The sequence below is a fragment of the Dermacentor variabilis genome, chromosome 3 (genome assembly GCF_050947875.1).
Source record: "Dermacentor variabilis isolate Ectoservices chromosome 3, ASM5094787v1, whole genome shotgun sequence".
Lineage (NCBI taxonomy): Eukaryota > Metazoa > Arthropoda > Arachnida > Ixodida > Ixodidae > Dermacentor > Dermacentor variabilis.
Genome location: NC_134570.1, coordinates 196,738,261 through 196,757,895, shown reverse-complemented (window position 1 = coordinate 196,757,895; position 19,635 = coordinate 196,738,261). Strand labels below are relative to the sequence as shown.

Genomic DNA, 19,635 nt, shown 5'->3' with positions numbered 1-19,635 from the left:
GACGTGAAAATACACCCACTATTTGATTTTTCGACACCTTGCGATATTTGACTGCATAGATGAACGGTAATGTGCGCTCTGCCCATCGTGCTACCATCAACGGACGCCTCCCTGGTCCTTGAGTTGAAAGCAATGTTACCAAGAATTGGTGGTAGGTCAGAAGCATGAAGTGGCGTGCCGACCGTTACGCGTGCCACTTATCACACGTCCAAACACACGCAAGCGCTTCACATTCTCCTACTGAATATTTCCTCTCTGCTGGTGAAATAACTGGAGACGCGAAGGCACAGTGTGTAATTCATCTCCATCTATATCCTGTAGAACCGCGCCAAACCCACACTCAGAAGCATCAGTGGAAACGACATCTGGAAGGGATGCATACAATATTCGCAGTATGGTGCTAAACGTAAGTGCGTCTTTTATCGTTCTAAAATTGGCGTCTACTTCGTTGGACCAAATGAATGACTGCCGCTTTTTCTAGCCTATTATACTAGCCTAACGCTAGAAGCAAAAAGCGCCGGTCCTTCGAAACGCTGCCTAAAAAGGCCCTGAGCTAGAATGGAAGCTGATGATCCCTAATCTACGAGGAGAGTTGAATCCGTATGGTCAATTAACACTGTAACGTGAATCGGAGGGCGAGCGGACGTCGTCACAGCCAAAATGCTCAATACTTCCTCGTTGGCTCAATTTTCGTTTCCTAGCTCAGGAACCGGTGTGCCGTCTCCTTTTCTTCAAACACAGCGAAAGTGGCATATGGTACCGGAACGATGACAACTCTTTGTTTTTGGTGGGACAGCGAAATGAGGCAGCTTTGTGCTGGGATTTACCGCAGGGCGGTATGACTGATGGCTGCGTGAACTCATCTAGCGGCCGTCTGAATATACTGCGCGTGGGCGTCTTTTCACGAGTATTTGTGCTCGGAATATCTGCATGAGCAAATTCTTGAAGATGTTAAGAACGGCCAGCTGCAGTGTAAGTTTTGCCGCCCAGTTGCGACTATGGCGGCAACTTTCCTGGAGCGTCGCCGCACACCTCTAGCCACGGCGTGACTAAGTCGACTGTGTGTGAACAACAATACGTGCGTCCTCGACCCTTTGTCGCTGCAGCCGAGTTTGACGAAGTCGCCAATATGACTAAACGGGCTCGGCGGACCAACTATTGTTACTGAGCCGCGGGAACGTCTACTGACACCCCTTCCCACGCGCCGACCAAGACGCCAGACAATGGGCGGCCGGCGGGCGCGCTGCAGCTCGCGGAATAAATGCCCCTACGGTGCCGGGTCGTCTACCCTACGGTGCCTCGTATCCCCTACGGTGCCTCGTATCCCCTACGGTGCCTCGTATCCCCTACGGTACCTCGTCTCCCCTACCGTGCCTGGTCAACTCACCTACGGTGTTTGGACGGCCGTTTCCGTCACCGGGGTATCGGGGGAGCACCGAGTGTTTATAAAATGCTGTTGTGCGGCTGCTCAGGACACTCTCTCTCAAGCAGTCATGTTAGACTGATGTACTTTCACAAACAGTCATGTTACACTTGTATAAATACTGTAAATAAACCCATATTCCTCGTTCTCGATGAGAAGCAGTCCTTCCCTTCATCAACGTCTTCAGCGTGGATAGGTTGCACAGCGGCATGGGCCTTCTAGTTCATGCACGACTCCAATTTTGACAACGGATCACGAGCGATGGGATTGAACCCCCAATCATAACAACTGGCTGACAGCGGTGACATGGACTTGGCGAAGTGGTGCGGTGTCTGCGGTGAGTGCTTGGTTCTTGCTTTGACTCTCTAGGCTTCATTTTGTGGTTGTTCTGTTTAGAACAGTAGGGAAGCTAGATTGTTGAGTGTTAGCTAGGTTGTGTTTTCCTAGCTAGATTTAGCGAGCAGGATCAAGGCAGTAAAGCAGCAATCATGGAGTTAAGGACACTGCTGAGAGACGAGTTGTTGATTTTTGGTGAGGAACTGGGCCTAGATGTACGCAAGGAAATGCTAAAATCGGAATTATTGCACCTAATTTGCAAACAGGCCAGTGAGGAAAAAATTGAAATGGGGTTTGAATTTCTGAAAAAGAGAGAAGAACGAGAGAGAAAAGAAAGAGAGGAACGCGATAAAGATCGTGAGTTAAGAAAAATGCAACTGTAACTTGAAAGCAAACGTTTGGAGTTGTCTCAAGGAAGTAAAGGGGCTCTGGGACGATCAATTGACGCAGAATCATACCGCATGGACAGGCTATTAAAGCCTTTTGAGGTCGGGACCGACATAGGCTTGTTCCTAAGCAATTTTGAAAGGACTTGCGAGAAGATGAACTTCGGCCCGAGTACATGGCCACAGAGGTTGCTGTCTGTGTTGCCGTGAGAGGCGGCGGAAGTAATCGCCAGACTAAGTGCACAGGATGCATATGATTATGCAAAAGTTAAGGCTAGTCTCCTGAAGAAATACCGCCTTTCAGCCGAAGCTTTTCGCAAAGGTTTTGGTGCGCAGGCAAGAAAGATAGCGAGGGGTATCCGGAGTTTGCATACGGCTTAAAGGCCAACCTAGTGCAGTGGCTGAAAAGTGTGGAAGCGTGCAACAGCAGAGACATGATCATTGAATGCATGTATTTAGAGCAGTTTTACAAAACCATTCCCCAAGCTGTGAAACTGTGGGTGCAAGACAGAGGGAATGTAAACACTGTGGAAAAGGCGGCTGAATTAGCCGTAGAGTACGCAACCCGTAATAAGTTGAACGCCTAGGATGGAAATTGGGACGGTCGAAATGGACCACGGAAACCATTTCCGTTCAAGAGGGGTTCGCAGACTAGACGGTCGGAGCCTGTAGACGTGGAGGAAAAGCCCGCAAAAAAGAGCGAGGAGAAACTTAGCGGGGAAACCGCAAAAAAGGAACAGAAAAGAAAATTTGAAACTTTTAGGCCGATCCGCTGTTATAAATGCCTCAAACTGGGACATATAGTTGTAAAATGCGGGAAGCCGAGCGTAGTTTTTTCCTACGTTGAGGAAAAAGACGAAAATCTGGAACTTTTAAGCCCCTATCTTCACGACCTGCTAGTTAATGGCAAACCATGGCGAATGCTAACAGACAGTGCCACCACCATGGGCATTGTCCATCCGTCTTACGTGACGGCAGATGTCTTCACCGGAGAAGTAGCATGGATCAAACAGGTTGTAGAAGAACACAGCGTGTGTCTGTTTATGGCCAAAGTCAAAATAAGCGGACCATTCTGGGAGCTAGAGACTGAGGCTGCAGTTTCCAAATTTTTGTCACTGCAGTACCCTTACATCTTTTCGAATCGTTCGAATCAGTTACTGCGTGACAAAGGGCTTAAACTGGGAGAGGGCATAGTACAGGCATTGACGCGAGGCCAAGCCCGTAAAATCGCGTCGCTTTCGGCGGAAAATGCACGAGCTGCTCCAGCGGAAGCAGAAAAGGGGATAACTTCCATACCCGAATCCGAGCTAGGCCCGAGGGATGAAAAATCAGTCGAGGAGAGCTTGCCTGCTGACCAGCTCATTGAGAGCGTATCACTAGTGTGTCTAAGTTCAAGACTGCTGGAAGAGCAAGCTGACGCACTCACAAGCGAGACAGGGTCGTTATTATCACCGGCCTCAAAGAACTTTTATAAGCTCTTACGTGTGGATAGAGGGTCATTTGCAGCCGAGCAAAAGAATGATGAGAGCTTAGCTAAATTACATCACACAACCAAAGAAGGCATTGCTATGCGCAACGTGACAATACATGACAGGGGAGGATTGTTGTATCGGCACTGCAGAGATCGAAAGGGTTGGATTTTAGATCAGTTAGTCGTACGTACTAAGTATAGGGAGGACCTTTTGAGTCTCTGTAATGGAAATGGGTGGTCCGGGCTCCTAGGCATAAACAAATCAAAGGAAAGATTGCTTATGGAATACTACTGGCCTGGCTGTTTAAAAGACGTAGAAAACCTTGTATGATCATGTGGCGCCTGCCAGCGCTCTGGTAGACCAGGTGAGACATGGAAAGCTCCACTGAAGGTAGTGCCCTTAATAACAGAGCCTTTCAGACGACTTGTAATAGACACGGTAGGGCCTCTTCAAAAAACAAAATCGGGCTACATGTACTTGTTTGACATGCTGTGTCCGGCTACAAAGTTTCCAGAAGCAATCCCTCTGAAAGAGCTTAGCTCCACCGAAGTAGTAGACGCGCTTTTGACAGTGTTTGCACGAGTTGGGTTTCCAGCAGAAATTCAGGCAGAACAAGGGTCAATATTCATGAGTGCACTGACTTCTACATTCTTGAAAAAGTGCGGGGTAAAGTTAATACACAGTTCTGTCTATCGCCCTCAGTAAAACAGTGTAGATAGGTGGCATTCAGTGCTTAAGCGAGTTTTGCGTGCGCTCACTTACGAGCACAAGGAGGACTGGGAGAACTGTCTGCCGGCAACTTTGTTTGCTTTGCGAACGGTTCCACATGAAGTGAAGCGGTTCTCGCCAGCAGAACCAGTGTATGGGAGGACACTCCGTTCTCCACTGAGAATGTTAAGAGAGGTTTCGGAGGAAAAAGGGGAGAGTCCAACAGTGGTTGAATACGTGTTAAATCTGCTGGAACGGCTAAGCGCAACCCAAGAACTAGTCGAAAAGAACATGGGAGTAGCTCAAAAGAACGCCAAATTCTATTACGACAAGAACGCGAGGCTTCGTACGTTTAACGCCGGAGACCAGGTAATGATCCTCAAACCTTCAAGAAAGAACAAGCTTGAAGTTCACTGGGACGGGCCCCTTAAGGTTTTGCACAAACTTTCTGATATTAACTATGCTCTGAAAATGCCCGGTCGCAGGAAGGAGGTGAGGATATATCACTGCAATTTGATGAAGCCGTATATAGAGCGGAGCCGAGTCGTTAACTATACAATCAAACAGGAGAATGGCACTAGTACCAAGTTTAAGGAGTATATGGCGACCTCCAACTCTGAAATCGGTCTAGAAGAAGCAGTAAAACATTCGGTAAGCTCGCACGCTCTAAGACCTGAGCAGCTAGAGGACCTAAAAGAGGTGTTAGGGGAATATATCGACAGGTTCAGCGATCGGCCAGGTAGAACCGAACTAATAACGCATGAAATAGAGCTGACATCAACCGAACCCGTAAGATCAAAGCCTTAAGGGTGTCTCCAAGGCAGAGAGAAATTACGGAGGCAGAGATACAGCGCATGCTCGAGTTGGGAGTTATTGAGCCCGCTGAGAGTGACTACACGTCACCGCTAATACTGGTAGAAACCCCTAACAAGGACCCTCGTCCGTGTGTTGACTACAGGAAGTTAAATGCCATCACTAGGGATCAGCTGTACCCAATACCCAACATTGAGGAACGAATTGAAAGATTTAGCGCTGCTAAATACATTTCAACTATAGATCTCGTGCGGGGGTACTGCCAAGTTCCCCTTTCAGAAAGTGCCAGCCGCTATGCCGCATTTATATCACCTGTAGGCACTTTTCGCCCTCTCGCACTCAGCTTCGGGCTGAAGAACGCCCCGTTTAACTTCTCTAAGTTAATGGGTATTGTCCTGAAAGACTTGCAGGAGTTTGCCTTGCCATATCTGGATGATGTAGCAATTTTTTCGGACAGCTGGAAACAACACGTATCGCACCTCAAACAGCTGTTCTCATGGTTCAGGGAAGCCGGCTTAACGATGAAAGCGGAAAAGCGTAGATTTGCTTGTTCACAGGTTACTTATCTGGGCCATGTTGTTGGCCATGACACGAGACGGCCGGCCGCGCTGAAGATAGCTACGATTGGACAATTTTCTCAGACGCGCACGAAAACAGACCTTCGTTCATTTTTGGAACTTGTGGGGTACTATCAATGGTACATTCCGAATTACTCGCAAATGGCTAGTCCAATAACGGACGCCCTGCGAAAGGGAGCACCAAGTAGCGTACACTGGGATAAGGACAAAGAGAACGGTTTCCAAAATTTGAAAACGCTATTGGTTGCTCGTCCTGTGCTTCGCGCGCCAGACTACACAAGGGAATTCATAGTTCAGTGCGACGAAGTGACAGAGGTCTGGGCTTGGTACTTAATCAGGTCGCCGACGATAACGAGGAGCATCCTCTCCTCTATACCAGCCGTAAACTAAATGTAAGAGAGGAAGCCTACAGTGCTTCAGAGAAGTAATGCGCTTGTTTAGTTTGGGCCGCCCGGAAGTTGTCGTGTTACTTGTGCGGAGCGAAGTTTATCTTCGAGACCGACCACTGCCCTCTGACGTGGCTCAATCAAATGTCACACAAAAATGACCGCTTGCTCCGATGGAGTCTCACTCTCCAAGAGTACAACTTCTCCGTTAGATATAAGAAGGCAAAGTTGCATAGCAATGCGGATGGTTTCAGCAGACTAATTTGAATTCTGCGTTTGAGGGTCCCGCCTAAATTTTAGGGTTACTAGTGTTAATTTTGTTAAGCCAAGAAGATCCCCTCTCATTTAGCAGGATTCTCTCCATGATTGCTGAATTTGTCAGCACGAAATTGCTTCAAAAGTTGGCATAGCGAAATGCAGCATTTTTTGTTTCTGCACTTATGTTTTCTTCGAAGCCTAGCGGGTGTAAAGTGAGAGCCACGGTACGTCATCTCGGCGCAGAGCCGTGTTGTGGGGTTCGTTTTGCAGTTGCCTGTCCTTGTTGGATGTTTTGGGGCGGTGACATCACTACACAAGTGGTCGCTGCAAGCCAAGGCATCACCCCCTGGCCACCAGCGGTTCTCTTCCTGCCCAGCGGTTGACAGCGCTGGGCAGTCGAGAGTTTCCGGGCCATGGGGGCGCTGTTAAGAAGGGCTAGCTGCAGTGCAAGTTTTGCTGCCCAGTTGCGACTGTGGCGGCAACTTTCCTGGAGCGTCGCCGCACACCTCTAGCCACAGCGTGACTAAGTCGACTATGTGCGAAAGTGAAAGTTTATTTTCTTTTCAACGAAAAGAGGGCGCCAAGACTAAAGGCAAGAGCTTGACAAGGTCCCGGTCACCCGTAAAACAGCTGCCATTGCACAGAAGCACTTCACATCAAATACACTAGGAATTTCTCAAGCATTGTAACAGTAAGTTACAATGCTTAAGGAAGCAGTAAGTTAACATGCACAAAATTTTTACAAGAAAAGAATAAATTCAATACACAACTTATCGTATGAGCGGTATAAAGATACGATATCTTTTTTTTTACAAACAGAAATATCAGTCCTAAAACACAGAAACAATATCACACAGCTTACAACATGTGCGCTATAGAAAAAAACGTTTGAAAGGCAGTAAAATAAATACAAATAAATACAAAGTATGTCGACTAAATAAATATATCATTCCGTTTCTTCCAATAGGTATTTTTAATTGTAGATTTAAAACGTTTTTGTGGAAGGCGATACTCAGTTTCAAAGGGAAAGTTATTTATTACCGTGGGAATCTGGTAGCTTAGTGTTTGCTTGCCATAATTGGTGCGTGGTGGTGGTGGTGGTGATAAACTTTATTGAAAGAGGGAAGGGTAAAGAGGGACGTGGCTGAGGATTTGGCTCAAGTAAGGCTCAAGTAAGAAATTTTGTGCGTGTGATAGGAACCAGCTTACGTTTCATCCGAAATGCATAACGGCTGCTGGGATTATCTGGACAAAAAAGAACAATCTATGATGATGGATGTACTTAAGTAGACAGAAGTTGTATACTTCTTTTACTTTAGGATGCTATATTTCTGAAATAGCGGTGAAGTAGGTAAATCTGAAGGTCTGCCATGAAATCCCTCAATAGCACGCATAGCGCGTTTCTGAATTGAAATTAGTTTGAGGTAATTGCTGGACGTCGTAATTCCCCATACAAGGATACAGGAAGATAACCTTGAGTACAGAAGTGCGTAATACATGGATATTTTTAACCAGGGGGGCAACAAATGAGATATCTTATACAAACAGCCGACTGTTTTATTTAAATCAGACATTAATTTGGTGGTATGAAAATTCCAAGAAAGATTCTCATTGAACCAAACAGCAAGAAATTTCTGGTTTGAAACACGCTTTAATTCAGTATGTTCGTAGAAAATTTTCAGAGTGATACTTTCTACTGTATTAATAGGATGAAAAATTATGTAGTTAGTCTTTGATAAATGGAGGCTTAGCATATTCGTCAATAACCAGTTATGTAGCTTTCTTAAATATACATTCGCCGTAGCCTCCATTTGGGACAAGGAGTGGGATGAAAAAAAATATTAGTATCGTCAGCGTACATGACCAGATTAGGCGATTCGGATATGCTAGCGATATCATTTATGTATACTAAAAACAATAACGGTCCTAACATAGATCCTTGGGGAACACCATGCTGAATTGCCAATTTGTCTGAGGGTATGCCATTAACTTGAACATACTGTAATCTGTTATTTAAATAGTTCTTTAGCAAGCCAGATGCAATACCACGTATGCCATAACTGTTGAGCTTGTGTAGCAGGGTGTTGCGATGAACGCAATCGAATGCCTTTCGGAAATCTAAGACAAGACCAAGAGTGCACTGTTTCATTTCGATATTCCTAATAATTTTTTCTTTTACTGTTAAAAGCGCCTGCTCTGTTGATTTGTTTTTCAGAAATCCATACTGCGAGGAAGTAATAACACTGAACTTATGGAAAAAATTCTCGAGACGAGTATTAATGACACCTTCAAAAACTTTTGATAAGACGGGTAGAACAGAAATCGGTCTATTCGATATGTCATTCTTTCTCCCACTTTTGTAAACTGGACATACACGTGCAATCTTCAGCTGATCATGGTGCATTCCGCTTTCTAACATACGATTTGCGATGTAACACAAGACGTCACATATTAAAGAAGATACATGCTTCAAAGGTACCGCTAGTATACCATCATGCCCTGGTGAAACATGATTTTTTACCTCGTGTATTAATGGAGCTATTTCATGAGTAGTAGTTGGCATAAGCGCAATAGAATTTTGTAAGGCAGTGATTAGATTAAAAAGTGCGTCTCGTACTGATGATGTACATACAGAATCTGCTACAATAATGAAAAAAATCATTGAAAGTGGTTGCGAGATCAGAGCCTGTAAGTTCGCCATTGACTGTCATAATAGTAATAGGCGGGTCCGGATTACATTTATTAGTTAAAAAGGCGATTTCGCGCCAAACTTTTCCACTGTCAGGATGTACTTTGGTAAACCGATCAATATAGTAAGTAGACTTAGCTATCTTAACGTCCTGGTTAAGTTTATTTTTGTATTTTTTAAATTCAATGAGGGTATTGTCATCACGGCTCTTGATAAACTTTTGATACAAATGGTTTTTCGTTTTAATTCGTTTGTATAGTTCCTGAGTCATCCAAGGCTTTTTAAACTTTTTGCAAGTTTTAGTTTCCTTTAGTGGAAAGGCAGTGTCGTAGCACCAAAGAAACTGTTTAATAAATGCATTATATGCTTTGTTTACGTCAGTTGTATCGTACACATTATGCCAATGTGAACTTTCGACTAATGTTTTGAACATACTCATCGTGTTAGCATTAATTACTCTGTATAACCGTGGGACCTTCGCATCTGTGTCGTGAATGACAGGCAGGAAGCAAAAGATTGGCAAATGATCGCTGATGTCATGGGACAGAACACCAGAGAGAATATTGTTAGGCACCAGATTTGTAATACATACGTCTGGTAGAATACTTGTTTCAACAGTTACCCTTGTGGGTAAAGATATGCAATTCCAGCAGGCAAATGATGCAACAGTAGCATTGAATTGCGTTGCACATGAATCATTCGACAATAAGTTAATATTTATGTCACCCATAATAATAAATACACATCCGGTAGAAGTGAGATACACGAGTAAATTTTCAAGGAAGTCGAAGAATATGCTGTTTGTTACGGGTGGGAGGTCTGTATATTGCAACGACCACTACATTTCTAGTAGATACAGTAATGCATTCCACATTAGAATCTATTATGCAAAATTCCTGTATTACAGAATGTTTGTGCAATTTATTTACATACACAGCAATACCACCACCCTTGCAGTGAAGCCTTAATAATCCATTATAAGTGTAATTGCCAAAGCGGGGATGATCCTCATGGGATGTTAGCCATGTTTCTGTAAACACCAAAAAATCAAATTTATGCTTTATGGACGCAAAAAAAAACATGTTTAGATGGTCACCCTTGTGTTTGATACTTCGAGCATTAAAATGAATAGCACTGACCCCTTTCTCTAGAGAGCCGAGCTTCGTTTTGAAATCTTCAACATTATAGCCATCACAAGTTGGCTCGCAGTTCGTGGCGGTGCGACAGTCCATCTTAGAAAACGGACCTTACCTAGTCATTTTTTCCAGATCACCATGATCGGTGAACCTCAGAGCGTCAGTCAGTTCACTTTGACGTGCGAACACCTTACCCCCTATAGTCCAGACATATTTCCATGACACTAATTTCTCACGTGCAATGGCAGCACCTAACAAATGCTTATTAAACTGAGATAGATGCTCATTAACATAGACAGCCCCTCCATCCGAGGAACGAAGCATACTGTTATTAAGTCTCTGTTTCCTTGCCTTAGAAAGAAACGTGTTCCTTTTTTCTCGTCGAACAAAACGAACTATAATGTTCGTCTCGTCCCAGTTCCGAGTGGGAATGCGGTGACATGTATCGATGTCTAATTCACTGACTGGCTCGCCAACAACTTCACCGATTTGTTTTATGACATCAACAGGCTCTGAATTCCCCTTGACACCCTTTACTTCCAAATTGTTGAGCCTCGTGTGCTCTTGTAGCTCTTCAACTTGTCGCGCGTCCAACAACAATGCGTGCGTCCTCAACTCTCCGTCGCTAGAGCCGAGTTTGACGAAGTCGCCATTATGACTAAACGGGCTCGGCGGACCAATTATTGTTACTGAGCCGCGGGAACTTCTACTGACACCCCTTCCCACACGCCGACCAAGACGCCAGACAATGGGCGGCCGGCGGGCGCGCTGGAGCTCGGGGAATAAATGCCCCTACGGTGCCGGGGCGTCTCCCCTGCGGTGCCTCGTATCCCCTACGGTGCCTCGTATCCCCTACGGTGCCTCGTATCCCCTACGGTGCCTCGTATCCCCTACGGTACCTCGTATCCCCTACGGTACCTTGTCTCCCCTACGGTGCCTGGTCAACTCACCTACGGTGCTTGGACGGCCGTTTCCGTCACCGTGGCATCGGGGGAGCACCGAGTATTTATAAACTGCTGTTGTGCGGCTGCTCAGGGCACTCTCTCTTAAGCAGTCATGTTAGACTGATGTACTTTCTCAAACATGCAGTCATGTTAGACTGATATAAATACTATAAATAAACCCATATTCCTCGTTCTCGATGAGAAGCAGTCCTTCCCTTTATCAACGTCCTCAGCGTGGATAAGTTGGACGACGGCATGGGCCAGCTACCTTCTAATTCATGCCCGACTCCAATCTTGACAACGGATCACGAGCGATGTGATTGAACCCCCAATCATAATAGAGATCGTTGGTTACCTGCTGAAGCTGCGTTGTCGCGAGTGCAGCTATAGGAAACCAAAGAGAGGACCCTTCCATAAGAAATCACTCACTCAAGCTCCGAGGTGATGCACCCGCAACGAACTGGCCAGGCAGCGAGTTTTCCTGGGAATGAAAAGAGCACGTAGCAGAATGCTCCCGCAATGTGGTAACGCACTCATTAATTGATTCACGAGCTTGCTGAACGCGGCTGTCGAAAAGGTGCCGTTCGGCCATAACATTGCTTGCTGTCTTGAAACGAGGATGCAGAGCTGCGACTGCGATGCCGTACGAAGATGCTTCAGGCCGTGTGTCTGCAGTGCCCTTGCCATCTGCTGATAGCTTATCACTAGCAGTTCGCTCACCAGGCTTAGCATTGTCTGAACCTGGAAGAGAAAGAGTGCAAAATGTGCGCTGACCTTCTAGGCCGAGGCTGTGAATTTGTGAGACGTTGCAACGATCCGGCGTACAGTCCGAGGCAGCGGCAGCGAGCACGAAGTTGTCGAATTTCGGCCACGCCGGAAGGCCATGGCGCGGGCAGGAACGGGGGCGGCGGGGCGTGCCCCGAAACGCTCGGGATGATGGGAAGCCGTTCGCGAAAGTTGCGCCCCCCGAAGCCGCCTAACCCTCGTCGCCAATGCAGTGGCGACGTGTGTCGCTGACGAATAAAAAGTGATCGAGCAAAGGACACAGCAGCAAGTATCGCTTTATTCAAACGCACGCATGCGTATATACACTGGGAGAAACTAGTACCAACAATGGCAGTGATCACCACACCAAAAGCAAATATACAACAAAAAAGGTTCAAACATAGAGACTTTGGAAGCAGATGTATTATAAAAATGTGACTTGTTGAAAGAAGTGTGAAAACTGGTGAACTTCATAATTTATCGCATCTTTAAATATACAACTCTTAACCCAGCAATGAAAATCATATCACAATTCTGTTAACAGCACCTAATAATATATGTAAGGCTCACAATATTAATGTATTGAACGCCGCTCTGAGAAATACCTCTATTTTGAGACTAACACTGTTGCTATACAGAATTACGGATTTGTAAAGCTTCTGTTTTTATTTTTCTGTTTTTACTGATTTGCGGCGCAAATCAAAATGCCGCTTCCTAAAGTTGCGAGATTTATACTTTTTCTCTAAATTCAACGAATTTAATTCAAATCGGTCTAACGCGTGTACTACAGGACACTTCTGTGTTTTACAAGTATTTGAGTAAGGAAAAGAGTGCTGGGCCTCGAACTGAAGGTTGCTTTTAAGCCAAAATTTCCTTCCATCACACCACAGACATTAAAGTCCAATACATGCCGCTGCACTTGTTGATGAATTCGCTGTTGACATGTCTGGGAACTCATAAATTTATTTTCCAGAGGTGTAACCACCTACTCTAGGGCTTAATTAGGCTTGGGTGTGATCCGCAGCAAATAATGCCGCGTAAAAATAAGCGATGGCGGGCTCCGGTACCACGTATGCATCATACAAGATGTATATGAGATTTAGGTTGGTCGCCATGCAGCCGAACTGGATCAGGTTTCGTTGTGTGGTTGATCATATGGCTTTTATATCTTTTTAAATAGAAACCCATGCTTCCAAGCGAATTTGCCGACCTTTCTACAATTGTAATTTCCGTCTTAGAAGAAATAACTGGCCAGAAAACTGTCAGCTGCTTAGTTTTCTGGCCAGTTGTTTCTGGCCAGTTATTAGGCTGCTTAGTTGAAAGCCAACTGCTTTTCTTTTAAATTCGCATTTATGCAAGAACTTCGCTTTCCAAGGCAAGTTCTCCTTTTTTTAGATGCACGCACATTCATGCTGCGCTTCCTCGAAAGAATATTCTAAGAGTACACCAGCGCATCCTACTGGGCATGCGAGCACGGGCCCGCTGTTACAGTGTACGGCAGTATATATGCTGGTTTAATGAGTATGACTTGTTCTGAACGTAGTATTCTCCCTGTAAATACCTGAACCTCTGTGCCTTTCTCAGGCATAACTCCTGTCGTCAAGCTCGTCATGCGCAACAAGGATCTGCCTGCAGTTATCTCCAGAAATACGGTAGCCGACATAACCGGAAGAGAAAAACCTCGTGAGGTAAGCTGTCAGACTTTATAGACTCGGATTTTTGCTTGAAGCTGAAAAGAACTTTGATGTCAGCGAAGCGTAACGCTTCATCACGCTGTCTTTATTTTTCGGCGATTTTGCCATCTTCTGACGAGTTTATACCCGTTGTAACAGTAAGGGGACGTTTCAGTGGCTACACATAATTATGCCTGCACAAAAGCCATTGTAAAATGTCCCTTGAATCATCGTCGGCCATGCTAAAGCTTTGGCCAATTTAAACGCAAAATGATCGCCATTCCTGCAGGCAGTGACACTCGTATATAAGTAATAGCGTTTCTAGTATTCTAGCATAAGTGAAAGCGAGAAAAAAACGCCATGTAAGCTTATTTATGTCTGCAACGGGGTGGCAATATGCTGGACTTACTGCATTAAACTTATTCGATCATTGCAATCATGCCCTGCTGTATCTTTCACCATTATGCGCATGACAATCTAGTGCCGCGATCAGGACGTCAACTGTACAGGTATGACGCTTTCATAAGTAGGAGGTCTTAGTCTATGATATGGTGTCTCGCCTTCATAACAAGTGGCTTCATTTTCCCCTAATGGGTCAGTCTGCTTTTTTTTATTGAAGTACACTGAAGGCCCATACAGGCATTCCACAGGAGGGGTATTACAATAAATCAGTGATAGTTACAGTATACGCATTGAAACAGATGACGCACGATAAAATAAAAAGAACGCAAGCGGAAACACAGGAAACAAAAAAGAAAGAAGAGCACTACAACGACGCATCCTACAGGAATTTGCTCAACAGTATTTACGCAGGAATGCCAAAACTAACCTGCTAGTTAAAGTTATACCCGTCCCCTCCATATGGCGCTGGAGTTTTCGCCCAACACTGTAGTCATGCCAAATAAGTGCGTCATTTAACGGAAGCCCCGCGATATTAAATGGTGCGTTAAAACAGCACGTGCGCAGGGAAGCAAAATATTTTATATCACAAGAAAGAAAATGGGCGCTAGACGTAGACGCACGACCTGTGCAAAATGATTATGTACGCACATACAAAGCGACGTGACGAATCGATACTATAAAAACAAAATTCACTTTGACAAATGATCGATCAACTCAGGTAACTGAAGTCAACTGGAAACTTAACTGAACATGCCATCAATATTTCACAAGTTCTGCGTCATTTCCGACACATTTATGTCGGCATGACACAGAGATTTTTGTTCATATACAAAGGGAATTCACAGGGATCGGCAGTAGTTGGAGCACTCTTGCCTGCTACTCTGCAATGGAGAAGAGGGAAGGGGAAGGAAAGTATATGAGTTAGTGATAACGAGAGGATAATGAGCGGCTTCGTATGTTTATTACACAGCGCCGCTACTGAAGCCGGATTTTCAGCTCTGTGTGGCGCACGCAACTTCAGCATCGTTTTAAATGGTCGTCGTTGCACTTCAGTCTTGTCATCTTCCGCATACTGGAGCAGTTTTCAAGAAATTAACCACTTTTACACAGTCGGCAACAAGATTTTGCTGGACACAGAGTTTGCGAAAAAACTGGACATCTGCAAAGCCTGGGCATATAGCCTCGATTTTGGACTTTCAATGCTGCAGTAGCCTTTGTTCTACACACGGTGATTAAATAAATAAGAAGCGCCGCGTCACATGAGCACCTCAATTCACATTTGTCGTGGAACTCACGTCCAGTAAATTTTCTTGGCCAACTGTGCTTACCGAAGAAGTTCATTGAGTTCTCTAGGCTTTTAGAGTGGGCCCTATTGGAAGCGCTATGTAACCTACAGACCTCAAAACGCAGTGTGTCAAAACTCTATTTTAAAGCTGCAATTTATTCGCAGCCCTTGGCAAAGAAATAAACCAGAAAAGCATTCATTAAGAGCTCCCCAGTACCGACATTAGTGTAATAGCAGATAAATAGCGCGTTGTCCTCCGCGTTTGCTCTACGCTCTTCGTAATACGATGCCAGCAAAGTCGTTGTCCCGGTATTTGACTCCCACATTATCAAAATCAGGTAATGATATTTCAATAAGGTGTCCTGAGAAGTTCCGGCTAGTTTCCCATTCGAATGACATTGTTGTAATATAATAACGCATCCACTCAAGCGCGGCATAATATTTGCAAATTTTAGCGTATTTGAATTAGCATCTTGAAACGCAGGTCGTCATCGTTAGTGGCCACATCGACTCCTGGGACGTTGGTCAAGGCGCCATGGACGACGGCGGAGGTGCGTTCATTTCTTGGCGGGCATTGGACGTGCTCCGCCAGCTCGGGTTGCGGCCACGTCGCACTGTCCGCTCTATCTTGTGGACAGCCGAAGAGATGGGCTCCATAGGTGCTGCGCAGTACTTCAAGGATCACGGGGACGAAAAGATTGAACGCGTGAACATCGCCATGGAGTCCGATATGGGAACCTTCAAGCCGATGGGGCTCGGATTCAGCGGACACAGTGAACGGGCAAAATGTGTGATTGCGGAAGTGCTCAGTCTCTTCAGCGACATAAATGCTACCCAACTGAGGAATGGAGCAGACGCACCGGACCTCGAGCAGTGGATCTCGGCAGGATTTCCGGTCGCGTCACTTACGGCGGACAATGGGAAATACTTCTATTTCCACCACACGGATGGGGACACCATGACTGTTCACGACCCGATCATTCTAGACCTCTGCACTGCCCTGTGGGCTGGCGTTGCGTACGTTCTTGCAGATCTGCAAGACAGTCTGCCTCGAAGATAAATGTAGACACGGAGCGCTTCTATTGCTTTGTGTTATATGCATTCATGCAGCTTTAGACTTTCGTACGCACAAAATCTCCTCCTGCATATTTAGTTGTCTGCTTTTACAGCCACCCAACGGCGCTTGTGGCACTCGAAAAAGTTAGTGGTCTGAAATTTTCACAAGTGCCTTTTTTAAACGGTACTATTATCTGTTGTATAATCTGTGAGTGCTGCCGGTGTACCATTTAGACAATAAAAATATATGAGTTATGAAGCTATGAGTGAACAATACTACAAACTGGCGGGCTGTTGTGCGTACACTGCTTAACCTTTCTAGAATGCTCCTACGACCGGTACGAACGGCTGCAAGATTTCACGACCATTTCTATAACCTAATTAAGAAACGGAATATAATTAAGGCAGCCATATATCAGAATGTCCAACGGAAGCGGAAGCGATAATTTGGCAATACGCTTGAGCCCGAACCAAACCTGAACTGAAAAAGGGATAGTAAAGTTCACCGGTTCTGCGCGAAACGCTTCCAGCGTATAAGGTGACAACGGTGCTGAATAGAAGGCACAATTCCTTTAACGACTTCTTCAAATGGCTCACCTTACTAGGTTATTGTTACGACTCACGACTTGCGTTGCATGTGAGAATGGGGATAGACGATGGGTATGGGCTGGTCAATATGGCCACCTCGGCAGAGCGGCTTGCATTTCTGAACCAGGCCTTGCCAGTTATGCTCCACGGCTATCAGGGGTTCTGCGGAATCAGAACTTCTGGTTGCGTTCTCAATTTGACCGTTATGTCAACTTGTTACTATACCTAGATAAACTAGATAAACGTGAATAGCGGAAAAGACGGTGTCTTCACGGAGGGATATAAACAAGTACAGCGACATGGCTGTAACCATAACCTGCGGACACTACTGCATGCCGGCACCTTCTCAGACCGCGGTTACCGCGCTTGTCAAAGGCGCGCGAAATCCGCTTTTGCTACGCGTCATAATTCAAAGCACCATTTCGTATTTGGCCAGGTAGAGTCAACCGTTTTTTTACTTGTAGAAGTTTCTCGTGGGGCGAAATGTGAGTGGTCTTGAACGCTTTGTCCGCACATAGCCACCCCCCCCCCCCCAAGAAAAACAAGAAACAAAGTCCTTTGAGATAGAAGCGATCCTGACTGAGAGATGCAAAGAAACGTTTGTCGGCTCGATGCAGCCAGATGTTACGATGGGGCGCATTAAGCTGTTTCACATGATCCGATATTCATCGCACCGGAAGTGCGATTTTGGTCGCAAAAGACGGAAATCGCAGTCTCTAGTGTCGACCACCCCGCCCCTCTGTGGCTGCGACCTGCCGGTTGTTTGCAAGTCGCAACGATCTCACTGGTATTTCGTCAAAACTGCGCCGAGGCTCTCGATAGCTATTTCGTTTGTTTTGGGAAATGACGTCGGTCGCTGAACACACCGTTTAAATGCACTTTTTCATCTATAAACGTTGGCTCGACAAACCTTGAAGAGTGCAAAGAATTCAGTGGAGCCGTGGTTTGCGCAAGTGGTACGCACCATGAACACCTACTCGCAAACAAGGCAGAATTCGGTTCTGTGATTTTCAGTCGTTTGTTGATGTGCTACGTTGATAATCAAGCGACGCTTCCTTTTTTCAAGTTGGCTTCGGGTTCTGATAGTATGTACGTTTATGTGCCTTTCCGTTGTTCATGTGCGCTGCTGGTTGTAAATACTACGAGGTGTCCCTCACGCGAAGACACCGCCAATTTTCTGGTTTGTTGCGTACAAGCTACCCGCAATATACTAAAACGCCACAGTTGTAGCACGGTATGCTTGTATAGACAGAAGAAATAAAAGAAATGCAAATATGCAACTACGGTCAAATGCTTTCTCCAGGGGATGCGACATGACCGCATAACATCGCACCTGGCGTGATAATTTAGTTGCAGCCTGTTTGTTTCGGCTTTCGCGCGTATTTTCCCCAGTGAATTGTGTCGTTTCTTGCTTCTGTTACTTCCGTGTGAGACTGGACTGTTTCAAGCTCGCATATATCGAACGCTCAACTACATATGGTAATCAATTTTCTACAAACTCGTATGTATCGCTTTGACTGGGAGTAAAAAGCACCGTCAATTTGCTTTCGAGGCTTTCATGCGCGATAAGCATGATTTTAAGAGTTTTCTCTCTTTTTCTGATCTATCATAGTTTCCTGCATTGAAGCAAATAAACCTTCGATGTATTGCAAAATTTCATTAAATTAATTATGGGATTTTACGTGCCAAAAGCACTTTGTGATTATGAGGCACGCCGTAGTGGAGGACTCCGAAAATTTGGACCACCTGGGGTTCTTTAACGTGCACCTAAATCTAAGTACACGGGTGTTTTCGCATTTCGCCCCCATCGAAATGCGGCCGCCGTGGCCGGGATACGATCCCGCGACCTCGCGCTCAGCAGCCCAAAACCATAGCCACTGAGCAACCACGGCGGGTTGCAAAATTTGCGTCCTCAGTGAACCTGTACTAAACGTCAGATTAAAAGGTAACTGCATGTTGCACTTACTTCAGTGCATTGAATTTATTTTGTTTATGCTGGTCGTAACGCATTGCAATATTCTAAGAAACTACTTCACCGCGAACATTCCAGCTTTTTCTTGCTGCTCGCCCCACTACCTTCTGTAAATGCACACAACAATATGAAAAGCAGGTGGACACCTTGTTTTTAGAAAGAGTAGATAACAGATAAAAGCAAATAAAGCTCGTGCAGTGAAGTCAGCCGGTTGCAACCCTTCCTGCGAATGATTACACCTTTTCAAGTGCGGATGGCTCTTGCACATTCACAGCTAATAAAGCGTGCAGACATATCACGAATCCTAGGTCGTGCCCAACAAGACAGAGGCACAGTTGTTATTGAGTTTGTAATGACAAATTAAAAGTATACACTCATAACCCTATGCCGTCGTTACTGACTGTATAAAAGAAGCATCACGCAACTTGCTAATTATACAAGGATACCATGACATATGCGTACCCGAATATTCTTTTTGTTAGATTGTGAGATGCAGCAGCATACTGTTTTATTCCACAGCGTGACTCAATGACATGGGTGTGCAAACTCCACAAAATTCTACTCCACCAACTTGCTTTTACTCATATTTAGCAAAATTTTAAGGCTCACATGAACTGAGGCTCACGGCTTGGTTCAAATCTTAGTAAGCTCAACGTTTTAGTGAGTTCACGGAGCTATGCTATGCATTACATGACATTAAAGTTGTGATCTGTGCAGTCCATAAGCAGGCATTGCATACGAGTTCATATTGCACTGGATGAAAAT

General features: G+C 45.2%; 1 protein-coding gene across 1 annotated transcript in view; it reads left to right on the top strand.

Annotated features, from left to right (window-relative positions):
- Window positions 1-16,552, top strand: part of LOC142574383 (carboxypeptidase Q-like) — a 29,264-nt gene extending 12,712 nt beyond the window's left edge. Inside the window, exons 3-4 of the mRNA XM_075683479.1 lie at window positions 13,479-13,582; window positions 15,739-16,552. Of these exons, the coding sequence (XP_075539594.1) occupies window positions 13,479-13,582; window positions 15,739-16,314 (680 nt within the window). The 3' untranslated portion in view covers window positions 16,315-16,552. The remainder of the gene's footprint in view (window positions 1-13,478; window positions 13,583-15,738) is intronic.
- Window positions 16,553-19,635: the final 3,083 nt, after the last annotated feature.